At 51.3% G+C, this 19,378-nt stretch overlaps 1 protein-coding gene across 1 annotated transcript in view; it reads right to left on the bottom strand.

The window, feature by feature from the left end:
• Positions 1–19,378, bottom strand: part of FGD3 (FYVE, RhoGEF and PH domain containing 3) — a 145,066-nt gene that overhangs the window by 45,451 nt on the left and 80,237 nt on the right. The window contains exons 5-7 of the mRNA XM_075574901.1: positions 7,586–7,675; positions 7,261–7,397; positions 5,247–5,403 (exon numbers count right to left, since the gene is read on the bottom strand). Coding sequence (XP_075431016.1) covers positions 5,247–5,403; positions 7,261–7,397; positions 7,586–7,675 — 384 coding nt within the window. The remainder of the gene's footprint in view (positions 1–5,246; positions 5,404–7,260; positions 7,398–7,585; positions 7,676–19,378) is intronic.

Raw genomic sequence — 19,378 nt, 5'->3', positions numbered from 1 at the left:
CACACACACACACACACACACACTGTTACATACATTAGCGGGGCTCACAGTTAGCAGCACCCGCGCGCACCTCCTCCTCTCCCCGTGTCTCCCGCGCTTTCACCCCGACCCCCCCCTCCCCCGGCGCAGCTACATTCAGCGGGACACACACACACACTATTATTACCCCTTCAGCGCCCCCCCCCCCCCCACCCACCCAGTGTCAGCGGCCGTGCGAGACCCCCCCTCTATATCTCCCACCTCTCCCCCCCCCACACATATACATGCCCCCCCCTCCCCGGCGCTACAACTCACCCCTCCCCGGCGGGGGAACAGCCAGTGGCCAGGCAGGCTGCCTCGCGGCGCCGAGTGCCCAAGATGGCGGCGCCCGGGACACAGCGGGGGAGCGGCCACAACACGCTGCCTCCCGCCTCAGATCCACGTGGGACCTGCCGGATGGGTGAGTGAGCGGCCTTCACCTCCCCCTCACCCCCCCCTTCACCTCCCCCTCCACCCCCCCCTTCACCTCCCCTCCACCCCCCCTCCCCTCCAGTGTCAGTGTCTCCCCGATACCCCCCCCTACCCCCCCCCCCCCCCGGCGCCGCTACAGTCAGCGGGGGAGCGAGCGAGCGCCCGGGACACAGCGGGGGAGCAGCCACAACACGCTGCCTCCCGCCTCAGATCCACGTGGGACCTGCCGGACGGGTGAGTGAGCGGCCTTCACCTCCCCTCACCCCCCCATCACCTCCCCTCACCCCCCTTTCACCTCCCCTCACTCCACTTCTCCCTTCCACCCCCCCCTCACCTCCCCATTTACCTCCACCTCCCCTCCACCCCCCCCCTTCACCACCTCCCCTCCACCCCCCCCTTCACCTCCCCTCCACCCCCCCCCCCTTCACCTCCCTTCCACTCCCCCCCCTTCACCTCCCCTCCACCCCCCCACCTTCACCTCCCCTCCACCCCCCCCACCTTCACCTCCCCTCCCACCCCCCCTTCCCACCGCCTCCCCCCCCCTTCCCACCGCCTCCCCATCACCTTCCCACCGCCCCCCCCCCCTTCCCACCGCCTCCCCCCCCTTCCCACCGCCTCCCCTCCACCTTCCCACCGCCCCCCCCCCCCTTCCCACCGCCTCCCCCCTTCCCCCCCCTTCCCACCGCCTCCCCCCTTCCCCCCCCTTCCCACGCCGCCCTCCCGCCTCCCCCCACCCCTTCCCACCGCCTCCCCCCACCCCTTCCCACCGCCTCCCCCCACCCCTTCCCACCGCCTCCCCCCCCTTCCCACCGCCTCCCCCCCCTTCCCACCGCCTCCCACCCCCCCTTCCCACCGCCTCCCCCCCTTCCCACCGCCTCCCACCCCCCCTTCCCACCGCCTCCCCCTTCCTTCCCACCGCCTCCCTCCCCCCCTTCCCACCACCTCCCCCCCCCTTCCCACCGCCTCCCACCCCCCGCCTTCCCACCTCCTCCCACCCCCCGCCTTCCCACCGCCTCCCACCCCCCGCCTTCCCACCTCCTCCCACCCCCCGCCTTCCCACCGCCTCCCCCTTCCCACCTCCTCCCCCTTCCCACCACCTCACCCCTCCCCCCCCTTCCCACCACCTCCCCCCTTCCCACCACCTCCACCCTCCCCCCCTTCCCACCACCTCCCCCCTCCTCCCCCTTCCCACCACCTTCCCCCTCCTCCCCCTTCCCACCACCTTCCCCCTCCTCCCCCTTCCCACCACATCCCCCCTTCTCTCCCTTTCCACCACCTTCCCCCTCCTCCTCCTTCCCACCACCTCCCCCCCTTCCCCACCACCTCCCCCCTTCTCCCCCTTCCCACCACCTCCCCCCTTCTCCCCCTTTCCACCACCTCCCCCCTCCTCCCCCTTCCCCCCCCCCGCTCCCCTTCCCCCCCCGCTCCCCTTCCCCCCCCTCCGCTCCCCTTCACCCCCCTCCGCTCCCCTTTCCACCCCCCCCCTCCGCTCCTCTTTCCACCCCCCCCCTCCGCTCCTCTCCCCCCCCCTCCGCTCCTCTTCCCCCCCCCCTCCGCTCCTCTTCCCCCCCCCCCTCCACCTCTTTTTCCCCTTTCCCCTCCCACCCCCTCCCACACTTCCACCCCCTCCTCTAACCCTTCCCCCCCCCTCCTCTAACCCTTCCCCCCCTCCTCTAACCCTTCCCCCTCCACTAACCCTTCCCCCCCTCCTCTAACCCTTCCCCCCCTCCTCTAACCCTTCCCCCCCCTCCTCTAACCCTTCCCCCCCCCTCCTCTAACCCTTCCCCCCCCCTCCTCTAACCCTTCCCCCCTCTCCTCTAACCCTTCCCCCCCTCTCCTCTAACCCTTCCCCCCTCTCCTCTAACCCTTCCCCCCTCTCCTCTAACCCTTCCCCCCTCTCCTCTAACCCTTCCCCCCTCTCCTCTAACCCTTCCCCCCCTCTCCTCTAACCCTTCCCCCCTCCTCCACCCCTTGCCCCCCTCCTCCACCCCCCTCCTCCCCTTCCCGCCGCCCTTCGCCTTCATGCCCGCCTTACCGCCTCCCCACCCCCGCCTCTGCCTTTCACCCCGCCCTTACTCCGGCCTCCTCTGCCTTTCACCCACCGCCTCACAGCCGCTGCACGCACTCAACAGACACCCGCCACACTCGACACATACCTGCCGCCACAACACACCTGCTGCCTCCCGCCCCTACGCACCGACATCACTGACCCACCGCCTCACACCCTAGCAGGACCCCCCACTCACAGACAGCACTCACAACCCACGCGCCAGCCGCCGCCTCACACCCTTGCAGGACCCCCACTCACAGACAGCACTCACAACCCACGCGCCACCCGCCGCCTCACACCCTAGCAGGACCCCCCATTCACAGACAGCACTCACAACCCCACGCACCACCCCGCCGCCTCACACCCTAGCAGGACCCCCCATTCACAGACAGCACTCACAACCCACGCACCACCCGCCGCCTCACACCCTAGCAGGACCCCCCACTCGCACACAGCACTCACAACCCACGCGCCACCCCGCCGCCTCACACCCTAGCAGGACACACGACTCAGATTTTTACATCACTTATGGCACCAAAATATACATTGTACTGTGGTGTGGTTACAATAAACCATTTTTATACAACATCGTATTACATTTTCTTCCATCTTTCTTTTCAATATTATTATCCAACCTTTACAACAAACAGTCACCTATTGTTCCACCATTTATAAATAATACTACCTATTACGCATTTACATCCCGGGCAACGCCGGGTCTCTCAGCTAGTTATGAATAAAAAATTGATAGTGAACCGTCATATTCATTCATTAAAAAGGGTATGACAATTTTCTATACTCCAGAACTAATACAGTCACTAGAAATATTACAAAGACGCTATAAAGTTCAAGCATAAGACTGGGTATGTTCCACCAACAGAAATGGTGTTAGAAAGCTTCCTAATAATAGTTGGCCTGAGGAGGGGAAATTATTGAATGCCAAAGCCTGACGTTATTTATCAGGAGTGGGCCGGATGTAAGTTTACTGTATGTTTTGCAACAAAATATATAAGACAAAAATAGAAAGCGCAGGCTCCATAGCGCAATACTGTAAAATAAGATTTATTGGTGAAACAGTATAAAATGCAACTCACAATGGTCACAAGACTTATTTGTTGAGGTGTGTGTGCGTATAAATACAATGAAGGGTAAAGGAACAGCGCTCCACGTATTTCTAAACAAACTAATTTATTGCCAACAAGATAACTTGGCACACATATATATACACACACACACACACAGTATATTAATTGTATCAGAACTATCGACTTTTACAAATGATTTGCAGTGTTTCATTTTCCCAGATTACATTGATTTGGATACTAGGGATTTCTTTTACATAAATAGGTCCTAGTTGACATGTTGTCCGTTCATAGTTAAATCGGCTGCAGTAAAACTTTATGGTTAAAGAGTACATAATAAAGCTGTAGGAAAGCCCGATGTATTTCTCAGTTCTCAGTGGGAATTACACGTTGGGCACTGCTCAAGTGAATGTATTTCACATAATCCACATCTCCCCAATCTCCATGAACCTGCTACTCTTCAGTATTACTACTGTAGTCATAAAAAGGATTGAGAATCATTATTTTTTATTTCCAAAATGCAGTAGCAATGATTTTATTTGTTTAAAATAATCTAGTAGACACCATGGGGGTTATCCAAACCGTAATAGTGCAGATCGGGGCACTACTTGTCATTGTGCCCTGATCGCAATTTACCCTTCTCCTAAATGAAAACGCATGCTTCACACATGAACTCCTCTGTGTGACACTGGATGCATCACAGCCATGCTGTACTAATCCCACTATAGCCAATATTCCTGTTATTGCAGAATTGTATTTAGTTCCTGAATGAAGGATCACAATGGATACATTGCTTGTTTGAGGTACTGTATTGATTTGTACGGGCATAGCACAAGGCTACAGGACCAGTTCACCAATTGAGCAACCTAAGAAAGCAAGATTTGTAATAAGTAAACCATTGCATGTTTGGATTAGCGATGCCACAGTAGTTCATCAATAAAACATTACAAACAGAAAGAAATCAGTAACTTATACACGATTTATAAGCGTGCAACATGAGTGATCAGAACAGATTTGTAGCAGATTGACAGGAGCAGCCATTTCTTTTAAAGCCTCCCAAAAATATGTTACTGTGAAATGTAAGGAGGAAGCATGTGAGTAACATGAAAAATTACTTGTAAGGTCAGTTTGTAATGGGAAAAAGAACCAAGTAACGGAGACTAAGTACAAAAAAAGTGACGTTACGGCTTCTTAACAATTCGTACCAATTAAATGCCATTACATTGTAGCACCTTACATATGAACCCCCTTTCCAGTACCCGACCCATGAACCCCCTTTCCAGTACCCGACCCATGAACCCCCTTTCCAGTACCCGACCCATGAACCCCCTTTCCAGTACCCGACCCATGAACCCCCTTTCCAGTACCCGACCCATGAACCCCCTTTCCAGTACCCGACCCATGAACCCCCTTTACAGTACCCGACCCATGAACCCCCTTTCCAGTACCTGACCCATGAACCCCCTTTACAGTACCCGACCCATGAACCCCCTTTCCAGTACCCGACCCATGAACCCCCTTTCCAGTGCCCGACCCATGAACCCCCTTTCCAGTGCCCGACCCATGAACCCCCTTTCCAGTGCCCGACCCATGAACCCCCTTTCCAGTGCCCGACCCATGAACCCCCTTTCCAGTGCCCGACCCATGAACCCCCTTTCCAGTACCTGAATAGTGTGAATGACTTCTTTGAAGACAGACGAGCGCTGCGTCCATGTGTTCACCATGTCCATAGCTTTATCAAAGTTCTTGACATACTCCCCGTACATCTTCAGGAAGGGAGCGAGCTTCTGCAGGATATCTCCTATCCGCGGATTTGTATTCCTTTCAAAAGAAAAATAGGTGCCTTTTATTTCAAAAAGGAAGATTAACCAAATCAATGCGTCTTTTTTTAAAATTATTATCTATGGAGTACATAAACGTGAAGCAGAGCAGGGGTGGGCTACTTAAGTCTTCAAGGGCCACCAACAGGTCAGGTTTTCAAGATATCCCTGCTTCATCACAGGTGGCTCAATCAGTGGCTCAGTCGAAAAGCAGGGATATCCTGAAAACCTGACCTGTTGGTGGCCCCTGAGGACCGGAGGTGCCCACCCCTGTGGCAGAGTATAATATGTTAGCCATGAGTACATCTTAGGGCTCTTTAGGAGACCGTGACGGTCGTACAGCGCAATGTTGAAAAGGTTAACATAGTGACGTCTCTCCCTATGGGTGGCTGGCAATCCTTCCTCCTTATACCATAATAACCTTCATTCCACTTATAGACTGTGGGAGACTTTTCAGAACATGCCCACTGTGTCAAAAATGCTTCTGATGGCATCTTCTAAGAACACAATGGGAAGATGCACATAGCAGAGACCACGGACCTCTGCTAATGTGCTTTAGTGTAACAGACTTCAGCTGTGCGACTGTAACAACTTTCACCATTGCAATACGTTAGATCTAGAAAGGGCATGAATGCTCTAAAAACACATAATCCAGATTATAGCAATGTATTATTTAAATGGTGCCTGTAACACTTCATCCTTATGCAACATATCTGCAACACTCTGTTTACACATTGAAACGTCTACTGCATTTCCCTGCAAGAAAGTGTGAGAATTGGTCTCTTCCTCGGTGCGCCCTTCCTGGATATCTAGGCCTAATTTCCTTGCCTCGCCCATCATTTCTGTCTTGTCCAACATTAGCCTGAGTGCAAATAACTTCTTTTTTTTAACCCTCTGCCTTCCTTTCCCAATACGCCCAGACCTACATGCCTGCACTAGTTAGGGCTCCATTTATATATGATTTCCTCAAAGATCTAACAATCATCCATAAAATATATGTTTATCTTAAATCTTAACCAGTTTTACCCTCTTTAAAATCGTTGTAAATGTGGAATTTTTTAACCTCTTCAAATATATGTCACACAGCCAGCAGTATCCAGCTCATTGTTAATATTGTTTTCATACTCTGCCTACACATTGTTATGTGCTAGGTAAATCTTTTTACTAAGTGCTTTCTTTTCTCCTCATAACCCTCGATTTATACATATGTTCTTGATTCCTGATATAAATTTGCTGCACCCTGCAATCAATTGACAAACAAGAGAGTGGAGGATAGGTGTAATAATGTTTAAAGAGCTATTTAAACCTCACAGGTCATCTCTTTTTTGAGCGTGGTAGCAGCACAATAGGAAAGGAAAGAAATGTATAAACCCAAGGGAGTGAGAAAGGCAGGAGAGAATCTCTGCAGGGAGGATATAAGTGGAGTGATGAGAGGAAAACCTTTCTACGTAGAAATCTCTTTCGAGTTCTATTAAAAGGTACTGCAACCAACCAACCTACCTACACTTCTCCAAGACCGAAACGGCTACTAGAAGCTGGAGAACTAGAGAACTATTCTTTTATTATGTTGACTCATCAGCAACTTTCTCCACTCTTGCATACAATATATATGTTGTATATGTATATGAAGATCCTCTTCCTTGATCTCTCTACACTTCATCACATGGACCTTTAACAAAAAATGACTTTACTAGATTGGAAAAGCAGAGTGCTAGTAACTGAAAAGCAGAACTCACATTAAGTGCATTCAACAAGGAATTGTTCAAACATCCTCGATGTAGCAGCCAGAGATGAATAGGGAACCCTTAGGATAAATTGTGAGGTTAAAACATGTTTGGGCATATGTATGATAACTTACCACTCTTGTGTTATTCGCGTTTTAAGTTCTGGGAGGAGAAACTGACCATGAAAACAATAAATTGAAGAAATATTAGAAAAGATTCCTGTTGTCACCTCTTGCGGAATACCAGCGCCTACCAGCTTTGTGCAAAACACCTACGTTGGAAAAAAAAAAACCAGAGTGAATTCACGATAAACACACTTCAAGAATTCAATTGTTAAAATGGTTTTAAAGAATGGTATATTTTTATCTTACTGTGTTTTAAATCAGTTGTGTTATGCTTTGGATGTATAAGAGAACTACTCACAATATACAGTACAATAAATATGGGAAATGATATTACCTGGTCAAGTAGATGCAGCCTCTTGACATAAGCTTCTTCTGTATGGAGAAGTTCATTTGCAATATTAAACAGTTTCTGGGGTTCTGTACACTAAAAGCAAAGTTGTAGAGAATAGTTTGAGTCATATCACTTTTTGGCTTTCAGAGATAAATGGGAGTCATTAAAAGATGCCTTTGGTAAGTAGCTTGAAGTTTAACAATGTGGTCATAAGAATCAGTGACCACTTACCAGAATCATCTTTAAATATCCCAGCATATAGGGGAAGTTTCTGGATAGAGTAGTTTACTATCAACATATTCTATATATATTTATAGAAGCAATCCTAAAGCAAGGATTCTCAGCATAGGGGGTTTGCAAAACATATATGTAATGGTGGATCCCAGTCAGTATAACACCTCCGCGTGGGTGGTATACCTGTAGCGGTCAATTACAGCAGGATCTTCCAAAAGTCTCTCCCCACAATGCTTTGTATAGCTCAGTGAGTAAAGACGCTGACTGGCACTGAGTGTGAAGCAGGGGAGCCTGGGAGAAGGAGCGGCTCAGTGAGTAAAGACACTGACTGGCACCGAGTGTGAAGCAGGGGAGCCTGGTACAATTCCCGGTGTTGGCTCCTTGTGACCTTGGGCAAGTCACTTTCTCTCCCTGTGCCTCAGGCACCAAAAACATAGATTGTAAGCTCCACGGGGCAGGGACCTGTGCCTGCAAAATGTCTCTGTAAAGCGCTACGTAAAACTAGCAGCGCTATACAAGAACATGCTATTATTATTATTACTACACAACAAGGCATCGTGGAGCGTGACTTTGGAAGCTCCCGCTGTGACAGCTGTACCCCCATGCTGCCTGCACACACTGAGGGGCAGTTTATGTAGGGTGACCAGATGTCCCGGTTTAGCCGGTACAGTCAAAAAATGTTGTTCTATGTCCTGGTTTTTGGTTGCATCGGCACTTGTCCCGGGAAAAATATGGTCACCCCAAGTTTGGGGTCTTGTTAAGCGTGTGTTCCCCCCATGAGCTCAGGACACTATAGGATTGGTCACACCGTTTTGTTAGCAATACTCTGATGAGTAGGCAAGAAGATTTAATAATTTGGGGGTCGAGCACCCCCTGCAGAATGTGAACAAGGTTGGTAATCACTGATCTAGACCATTAAAATCGCTAGCCAACAAAATCAGTGTTTCCTATGCACACAATAGTAGTTCAGGACAGATTGTTTCCCTTTGTTTTCCCCAGTTAGAGAACTTATAAAATGTACATTATTAGAATCCTGTGCTTCGTGCATTTTCTTCCTAAAAAAAAAAAAGAATAACAGATTTCTTAAATTGCTTGATGCACGTGTTATGGGGAAATGCATTTATTCTGTGCTTTAAAAGCACAAGAACAATGGCATAATCCATAATACAGCCCATTAAAAGGATCCGCTTTCTGCTTTTTGAGATTTACCTTCTAATTCCTAGGCTAACATTCAGCTGGAGGCTGCCAAGACTACACAGGTTCTCTTATAGTACTACTTTGCTCTAAACATTTAACTGTTGGTATAAATATTTAATCAGTATATGTTGGGGTTTAGTGACCAATCTACCCACCCCCGGTGCAATAACAGAAATATAAACCCATTCATTAAAAAATATTGTCACGTCGTCAAAACTATGCAAGATTCCGTTCTTTAGTCTTTTTAATGCAATAAGATTGTTTTAGTTGTTGCGTTTCGGTTCAGTACTGCAGGGAATTCACGCAAGCAGAATGCAAATGGACTTGAAATTCCAAACATCTTACTGCAATTGCTATTGTAAAACTGTGCTTAATATTCTTAGGAGCTTATCAATCACTAGGATATATAAAATATATAGTTCATGAACAATTTATGGTCTGTGACAAATAGCTAACCAACAAGCTTGACCTCTCATAACCCACAATTAACACCTGATAAAACATGCACTGCCCATGAAAGCTCCAGGCATAAAGAATATATGCAAATAAAGTCAAAACGTATGAACTAAAATACCCCCCTTTAAAATGGCATTATATATACGAGAAGGAATAGCAGCACAGTATAGGGATACTGATATTTTCCAGTCATTTCCTTAAAGAAAAACAAACTTAAAGCTAAAACAAGCACTTTTATCGGGTCTGTGTGCGCAGTGATGCACACGCTGCATGATTCCCGGGGCTGTTTGTGCAGTAATGCACACGCTGCATGATTCCCAGGTCTGTTTGTGCAGTAATGCACACGCTGCATGATTCCCAGGTCTGTGTGCGCAGTGATGCACATGCTGCATGATTCCCAGGTCTGTTTGTGCATTGATGCACACGCTGCATGATTCCTAGGTCTGTTTGTGCAGTGATGCACACGCTGCATGATTCCCAGGTCTGTGTGCGCAGTGATGCACATGCTGCATGATTCCCAGATCTGTGTGTGCGCAGTGATGCACATGCTGCATGATTCCCAGATCTGTGTGTGCACAGTGATGCACACGCTGCATGATTCCCAGATCTGTGTGCGCAGTGATGCACACGCTGCATGATTCCCGGGTCTATTTGTGCAGTGATGCACACGCTGCATGACTCCCAGATCTGTGTGCGCAGTGATGCACATGCTGCATGATTCCCAGATCTGTGTGTGCGCAGTGATGCACACGCTGCATGATTCCCAGATCTGTGTGCGCAGTGATGCACACGCTGCATGATTCCCGGGTCTATTTGTGCAGTGATGCACACGCTGCATGATTCCCAGATCTGTGTGCGCAGTGATGCACACGCTGCATGATTCCCAGGTCTGTGTGCGCAGTGATGCACACGAGGCATGATTCCCAGGTCTGTGTGCGCAGTGATGCACACGCTGCATGATTCCCAGGTCTGTGTGCGCAGTGATGCACACGCTGCATGATTCCCAGGTCTGTGTGTGCAGTGATGCACACGCTGCATGATTCCCAGGTCTGTGTGCGCAGTGATGCACACGCTGCATGATTCCCAGATCTGTGTGCGCAGTGATGCACACGCTGCATGATTCCCAGGTCTGTGTGCGCAGTGATGCACACGAGGCATGATTCCCAGGTCTGTGTGCGCAGTGATGCACACGCTGCATGATTCCCAGGTCTGTGTGCGCAGTGATGCACACGCTGCATGATTCCCAGGTCTGTGTGTGCAGTGATGCACACGCTGCATGATTCCCAGGTCTGTGTGCGCAGTGATGCACACGCTGCATGATTCCCATGGTCTGTTTGTGCAGTGATGCACACGCTGCATGATTCCCAGATCTGTGTGCGCAGTGATGCACACGCTGCATGATTCCCAGGTCTGTGTGCGCAGTGATGCACACGGTGCATGATTCCCAGGTCTGTTTGCGCAGTGCTGCACATGCTGCATGATTCCCAGGTCTATTTGTGCAGTGATGCACACGCTGCATGATTCCCAGATCTGTGTGCGCAGTGATGCACACGCTGCATGGTTCCCAGATCTGTTTGTGCAGTGATGCACATGATGCATGGTTCCCAGATCTGTGTGTGCAGTGATGCACATGCTGCATGTTTCCCGGGTCTGTGTGTGCAGTGATGCACACACTGCATGATTCCCAGGTCTGTGTGCGCAGTGATGCACACGCTGCATGATTCCCAGGTCTGTTTGCGCAGTGCTGCACACGCTGCATGATTCCCGGGTCTATTTGTGCAGTGATGCACACGCTGCATGATTCCCTGGTCTATTTGTGCAGTGATGCACACGCTGCATGATTCCCAGGTCTGTTTGTGCAGTAATGCACACGCTGCATGATTCCCAGGTCTGTTTGTGCAGTGATGCACACACTGCATGATTCCCAGATCTGTGTGCGCAGTGATGCACACACTGCATGATTCCCAGGTCTGTGTGTGCAGTGATGCACACGCTGCATGATTCCCAGGTCTGTGTGCGCAGTGATGCACACGCTGCATGATTCCCAGGTCTGTGTGCGCAGTGATGCACACGCTGCATGGTTCCCAGATCTGTTTGTGCAGTGATGCACATGATGCATGGTTCCCAGGTCTGTTTGCGCAGTGATGCACACGCTGCATGATTCCCGGGTGTATTTGTGCAGTGATGCACACGATGCATGAGTCCCAGGTCTGTGTGTGCAGTGATGCACACGCTGCATGATTCCCAGGTCTGTGTGCGCAGTGATGCACACGCTGCATGATTCCCAGATCTGTGTGCGCAGTGATGCACACGCTGCATGGTTCCCAGATCTGTTTGTGCAGTGATGCACGGTTCCCAGATCTGTGTGTGCAGTGATGCACATGCTGCATGTTTCCCGGGTCTGTGTGTGCAGTGATGCACACGATGCATGATTCCCAGATCTGTGTGTGCAGTGATGCACATGATACAGGAAACCCTGTGGCCCCCCTGTAACACCCACAAGAACTTCCACTATAGTCGTTATATTCAATTAGCTGGTAAAGCAATTTTCCCCGCCGGGTGGAAGAGGCGTTCAGCCTGGTTCAAACTAATAGGACTAAAATGATGGTAAAGTTGGCTTCTCCGCATATTTAATATGGAGCCCTCAGAACTTGATGGCGTGTAGTAGCAATCAGTGGAAATGCTTTGCGGGCTCCAATACAGGCCGATATATGCATTAAGATGGTAATAGTCACGGATGGGGACATATTTACTAAGTGCTGCTACACTGGTGCCTTATGGTCGACCCTTCAACACATATTTTGTAACTTTTTAAATAGAAATAATGTGTGTTGCGTTTAGTAGGGGGTGTGCATGACGCACATAGTATGTCACGAGGGCCCTTGGCGTGAGGAAGTATGTTAAAATGTGAGTTTTATTACTGCCCTCCAACATCACGTATGTGGCGTGTGTATGTCATTATTTATATAGCGCCATTAATGTACATAGCTCTTCACAGCAGTAATACACGTGACAATAAAATAAACAACAAATAATATAAATAACACAAAATGGGAATAAGTGCTTCAGACATAAAAGTAACATTTAGGAAGAGGAGTCCCTGCTCCGAAGAGCTTACAATCGAATTGGTAGGTAGGAAGAACATACAGAGACAGTAGCAGGGCGTTCTGGTAAGTGCGTCTGCAAGGGGTTAAGGTTTATGTATGAGGTGTATAGTATGAGCCACAGAGCTCATATGCTTTCTTAAACAGGTGTGTTTTAAGGTTGGTTTTAAAGGTGGATAGAGAGGGTGCTAGTCGGATATTGAGGGGAAGGGCATTCCAGAGGTGCGGGGCAGTCAGTGAGAAGGGTTTAAGGCGGGAGAGGGATTTAGATACAAAAAAGGGGTAGAGAGAATATATCCTTGACCATGTGAAAGCAAATCTATTTACTCTGAAAGGCTTTTATACATGCAGCGGCCATTATTTTAACAAATCACGGCGCCGTTTGTGTGCGCTGCGGTACTCCACACGGCACATCGCCCCAGGCACACGCGTTTATCACAGTTGCTTTGTTTTAATTTAATGGATTGTGTGCAATTAAATGCAATGAAATTAATTCATTGTAATGTGTACAGTACTGTGCTACTGTATCAATTTCAGGTGTGTAAAAGCCACAACACTAAAATGCCATTTTCTGCACTCGCGTCTTAAGACGGTACGGATGGAAGCAATCCCGCGCCATGACAGGGGTATTCCGAGGTATATACCCCATGATTTGTTAAAATAATGGCCGCTGCTTCTGTATGATTTAGAAGGCATCACCTTCTAGCCTTGTACTACAATCATTGATTACCCAACTGCTGTTTTAAGCAAAAATCCATCTTCATTTTACACCCATTATTCCACATTAGTGAGAACTTGATTTGACTTACAGCATTTACAAAGTGTTTAATTAAAACGGAAAGGTAAATGTTGAATAGCTAAACCTCGTTTCACTAGAATTAGCGCAGACTTCCAGCAGAAATCGATACAATGGATTTGTATTGGCTAAGCGTAGCTGGCCAGCGTTACAGACTCGTGTGACTTACAGACGGGATCAGTACGCGTCCAGTTAGTTACCCCAGGGCAGTAAAACATAGTGCTGCAAAATACACAGAGAAAATTACAGCAGAAGAAAATCTGCCTAAAAAACGAATCATAGTGATCCTGGAAGCTTGCACTCTTTTAAACCATTTATTTATCATTTTAAAAAAATACCAGGAAGTAATATATTGAGAGTTACCTCTCATTTTCAAGTATGTCCTGGGCACACAGTTATGATGACAGATACATGGTTACAAATACACAGTTACATAAGTGAACAGGGTTATACATTATTTACAAGACATTGCATGCACAGCTAAAGATAATATATATTATAGGCGTATGTAACAGTTACAGACCAGATTAAAATGTGAGACAGCTTTGGTTTTGAAAGAACTTAGACTGCTGGCGGCTGTGAGAGTGTCCGGTAGGTTGTTCCAGTTTTGGGGTGCACGGTAAGAGGAGCGGCCGGATACTTTGCTGAACCTTGTGACCATGAACTGTCTCTCGGAGTCAGATCTCAGATGATAAGTGCTGCGTGTGGTAGGGGTGAGGAGCTTGTTCAGATAACTGGGTACTGTAGCTTGCCCAGAAAGTAATTGAAGGCAAGACAGGAAAGGTGAACTTTGCGCCTAGACTCAAGTGATGACCAATTTAATTCTTTGGGCATTTCGCACTAGTAAACCATTTAAAAGAGCAGTTCCCCCTGCTTCGATTTTTTATTTATTTTTAGCCCATAAATTTCGGTTCTGGGGACCTCCTGGTCGCAGAGATCTGTAGCGGGGAAAGAGCCATCCGTAGTTTCTCCCCCCCCCCCCCGGAAAACAAAATGGCAGTTTAAAACTCCCGACCTACGCAGGTCAATAGGAGCCGCCATGTCACCCGTTGCAGCTTACTATGGGCCCACGTGACACAGATTTAGGAAGTAAACAGTGGCCCATTTCCTTATAAGTATATCGGGAACCAGGGGATCACAGAACTGCTATTAACGGGGCCTAGCACTAGGGATCCCCTGCTTTCCACCTATAGAAGGCATCACTTTTTTTCCGACGTTGACATTATTGGTTATCCAGTTTGCGGCCATTTTTACATCCCAGAATAAAATACAACCACATTTTACAGAACTTGAAGAGTGCAGGAGGAAAAACCATAACATGTAAGCTCCTGGCTCGGATAATGTTAAAGCAGGGGCGGCCAACGCCAGTCCTAAAGAGCTTCCAACAGGTCAGGTTTTCAGGATATCCCTGCTTCGGCACAGGGGGTGCAGTCGTAAGACTAAGCCACTGATTCAGTCACCTGTGCTGAAGCAGGGATATCCTGGAAACCGGACCTGTTACTAGCTCGAGGACTGGAGTTGGCCACCCAGGTGTTAATGGAAAGAAAAGCAGAATAGCATCTCTCAATCACTACCAATCCGTATTCATTAAGAACCACAGAAGAATGGGGAACCCTACTGCGTCTCGTAAACTCCTACAAATGATTATACTGTCGTGTGTGACTGCCTTCCTTGCTTGTAATCCAGAGATATTACTATAAAAATGATTTATTAGCTTTTAAAGTAACCAGTACATTAAAACATGTAGTACTCTGGTGATACAATATGCATGAACCCATTTAGATCAGAAGCATCTCAGTCCCAAAGGTGGACGCCTGAAACGGTCCCCAAGAGCTGCCGCCCCCTGCACAGAAACGGCAACATTTAAAAAGATTTTTTTCCCTTTTAATATATGCAGCCTTTGATTACCTTTATTGAAAACAAATTACCTAAGCTGCCTATCAATTAATTCTCCTGTAAATCGATCAAAAGATGCTGCTTCCCAGGGTTCATTAAATGGCTGCCCTTTCGTTTCAATCAACCCTTCAGTCAGTGTAACTCAGCAGCTACAATGTATTCTTAAATTACTAAAATAATATCTATTGTTACAGTTTGCAGCTCAAACTGATGGGACTATTGGCAACAGATTATCACAAACAGGAAAGTGTTGCAAAGATCTTGCACTGCTGGGGAGGTGTACTGAAGTTTGCTATAGAAATCAGAGGATGCTCAATATATTAAAAGGCATTAAAAATGGCAATAAGAGTTAAATTAAAAAAAGGTGTATTATCCAATACTACAGAACTGAGATCGAGATATAGATATAGATATATAAATAAACACAGATGTAGGATATTGCATGGATTGCTCCTCTAACATGTACGTCGCCCAAAGGCAGCAGCCAAAGGGTTGTCACCACTTTTCATTGCACCTGTGAATACTACAGCCGTTACCTTGCTCTCCCTTTACCTGCGCTCTCTCACCTGCGCCTTTACCCCTAGCTACCACACTTTCTCCCCTAAATCATCCTTCCTCATCTCCCATTCTCTATTAACCTCTCCGTCATTATACAGCCATCAACTCTACCTGCTTCTCCCATCACATCCATCACCCCCTCCCATCACATCCATCACCCCCTCCCATCACATCCATCACCCCCTCCCATCACATCCATCACCCCCTCCCATCACATCCATCACCCCCCCCCCCTCCCATCACATCCATCACCCCCTCCCATCACATCCATCACCCCCTCCCATCACATCCATCACCCCCTCCCATCACATCCATCACCCCCTCCCATCACATCCATCACCCCCTCCCATCACATCCATCACCCCCTCCCATCACATCCATCACCCCCTCCCATCACATCCATCACCCCCTCCCATCACATCCATCACCCCCTCCCATCACATCCCTGTCACCCCTCCCCTCCCATCACATCCCTGTCACCCCCCCCTCCCATCACATCCCTGTCACCCCCCCTCCCATCACATCCCTGTCACACCCCTCCCCTCCCATCACATCCCTGTCACCCCCCCCCTCCCATCACATCCCTGTCACCCCCCCCCTCCCATCACATCCCTGTCACCCCTCCCCCTCCCATCACATCCCTGTCACACCCCTCCCCTCCCATCACATCCCTGTCACCCCTCCCCTCCCATCACATCCCTGTCACACCCCTCCCCTCCCATCACATCCCTGTCACACCTCCCCTCCCCCTCCCATCACATCCCTGTCACACCCCTCCCCTCCCATCACATCCCTGTCACCCCTCCCCCTCCCATCACATCCCTGTCACCCCCCCTCCCATCACATCCCTGTCACACCCCTCCCCTCCCATCACATCCCTGTCACCCCCCCCTCCCATCACATCCCTGTCACCCCTCCCCCTCCCATCACATCCCTGTCACCCCCCCTCCCCTCCCATCACATCCCTGTCACCCCCCCTCCCCTCCCATCACATCCCTGTCACCTCCCCTCCCATCACATCCCTGTCACCCCCCCTCCCCTCCCATCACATCCCTGTCACCCCCCCTCCCCTCCCATCACATCCCTGTCACCTCCCCTCCCATCACATCCCTGTCACCCCCCCTCCCCTCCCATCACATCCCTGTCACCCCTCCCCCTCCCATCACATCCCTGTCACCCCCCCTCCCCTCCCATCACATCCCTGTCACCCCCCCTCCCCTCCCATCACATCCCTGTCACCTCCCCTCCCATCACATCCCTGTCACACCCCTCCCCTCCCATCACATCCCTGTCACCCCCCCTCCCCTCCCATCACATCCCTGTCACCTCCCCTCCCATCACATCCCTGTCACCCCCCCTCCCCTCCCATCACATCCCTGTCACCTCCCCTCCCATCACATCCCTGTCACCCCCCCTCCCCTCCCATCACATCCCTGTCACACCCCCCTCCCCTCCCATCACATCCCTGTCACCCCTCCCCTCCCATCACATCCCTGTCACCCCCCCTCCCCTCCCATCACATCACATCCCTGTCACCCCCCCCTCCCCTCCCATCACATCCCTGTCACCCCCCCCTCCCCCTCCCATCACATCCCTGTCACACCCCTCCCCTCCCATCACATCCCTGTCACACCTCCCCTCCCCCTCCCATCACATCCCTGTCACCCCTCCCCCTCCCATCACATCCCTGTCACACCTCCCCTCCCCCTCCCATCACATCCCTGTCACCCCTCCCCCTCCCATCACATCCCTGTCACACCTCCCCTCCCCCTCCCATCACATCCCTGTCACACCTCCCCTCCCCCTCCCATCACATCCCTGTCACACCCCTCCCATCACATCACATCCCTGTCACCCCTCCCCTCCCATCACATCCCTGTCACCCCTCCCCCTCCCATCACATCCCTGTCACCCCTCCCATCACATCACATCCCTGTCACCCCTCCCCTCCCCCTCCCATCACATCCCTGTCACACCCCTCCCCCTCCCATCACATCCCTGTCACACCCCTCCCCCTCCCATCACATCCCTGTCACACCCCTCCCCCTCCCATCACATCCCTGTCACACCTCCCCTCCCCCTCCCATCACATCCCTGTCACACCCCTCCCCCTCCCATCACATCCCTGTCACACCCCTCCCCCTCCCATCACATCCCTGTCACCCCTCCCCCTCCCATCACATCCCTGTCACACCTCCCCTCCCCCTCCCATCACATCCCTGTCACCCCTCCCCCTCCCATCACATCCCTGTCACCCCTCCCCTCCCATCACATCCCTGTCACACCCCTCCCCTCCCCCTCCCATCACATCCCTGTCACCCCTCCCCCTCCCATCACATCCCTGTCACCCCTCCCCCTCCCATCACATCCCTGTCACCCCTCCCCCTCCCATCACATCCCTGTCACCCCCCCCCTCCCATCACATCCCTGTCACCCCCCCTCCCATCACATCCCTGTCACACCCCTCCCCTCCCATCACATCCCTGTCACACCCCTCCCCCTCCCATCACATCCCTGTCACACCCCTCCCCTCCCATCACATCCCTGTCACCCCCCCTCCCCTCCCATCACATCCCTGTCACACCCCTCCCCTCCCATCACATCCCTGTCACCTCCCCTCCCATCACATCACATCCCTGTCACCCCCCCCTCCCATCACATCCCTGTCACCCCCCCCCTCCCATCACATCCCTGTCACCCCCCCTCCCCTCCCATCACATCCCTGTCACACCCCTCCCATCACATCACATCCCTGTCACCCCCCCCTCCCATCACATCCCTGTCACCCCCCCTCCCCTCCCATCACATCCCTGTCACCCCCCCCTCCCCTCCCATCACATCCCTGTCACCCGCCCCTCCCCTCCCATCACATCCCTGTCACCCGCCCCCACTCCCATCCCATCCGTCACCCCACTCCCATCCCATCCGTCACCCCACTCCCATCCCATCCGTCACCCCACTCCCATCCCATCCGTCACCCCACTCCCATCCCATCCGTCACCCCACTCCCATCCCATCCGTCACCCCACTCCCATCCCATCCGTCACCCCACTCCCATCCCATCCGTCACCCCACTCCCATCCCATCCGTCACCCCACTCCCATCCCATCCGTCACCCCACTCCCATCCCATCCGTCACCCCACTCCCATCCCATCCGTCACCCCACTCCCATCCCATCCGTCACCCCACTCCCATCCCATCCGTCACCCCACTCCCATCCCATCCGTCACCCCACTCCCATCCCATCCGTCACCCCACTCCCATCCCATCCGTCACCCCACTCCCATCCCATCCATCACCCCACTCCCATCCCATCCATCACCCCCATCCCATCCCTGTCACCCCCCCCATCCCATCCCTGTCACCCCCCCCATCCCATCCCTGTCACCCCTCCCATCCCTGTCACCTCCCCCCCCATCACATCCATCACCCACCCCCCCATCCCATCCCTGTCACCCCTCCCATCCCTGTCACCCCCCCTCCCATCACATCCGTCACCCCCCTCCCATCACATCCCTGTCACACACCCCCCACACACACCCACACACCCACAC

The sequence above is a fragment of the Ascaphus truei genome, chromosome 17, assembly GCF_040206685.1.
Source record: "Ascaphus truei isolate aAscTru1 chromosome 17, aAscTru1.hap1, whole genome shotgun sequence".
Lineage (NCBI taxonomy): Eukaryota > Metazoa > Chordata > Amphibia > Anura > Ascaphidae > Ascaphus > Ascaphus truei.
Note: the sequence above shows the minus strand (reverse complement) of the source record. Positions and strands in the feature narration are given on the sequence as shown.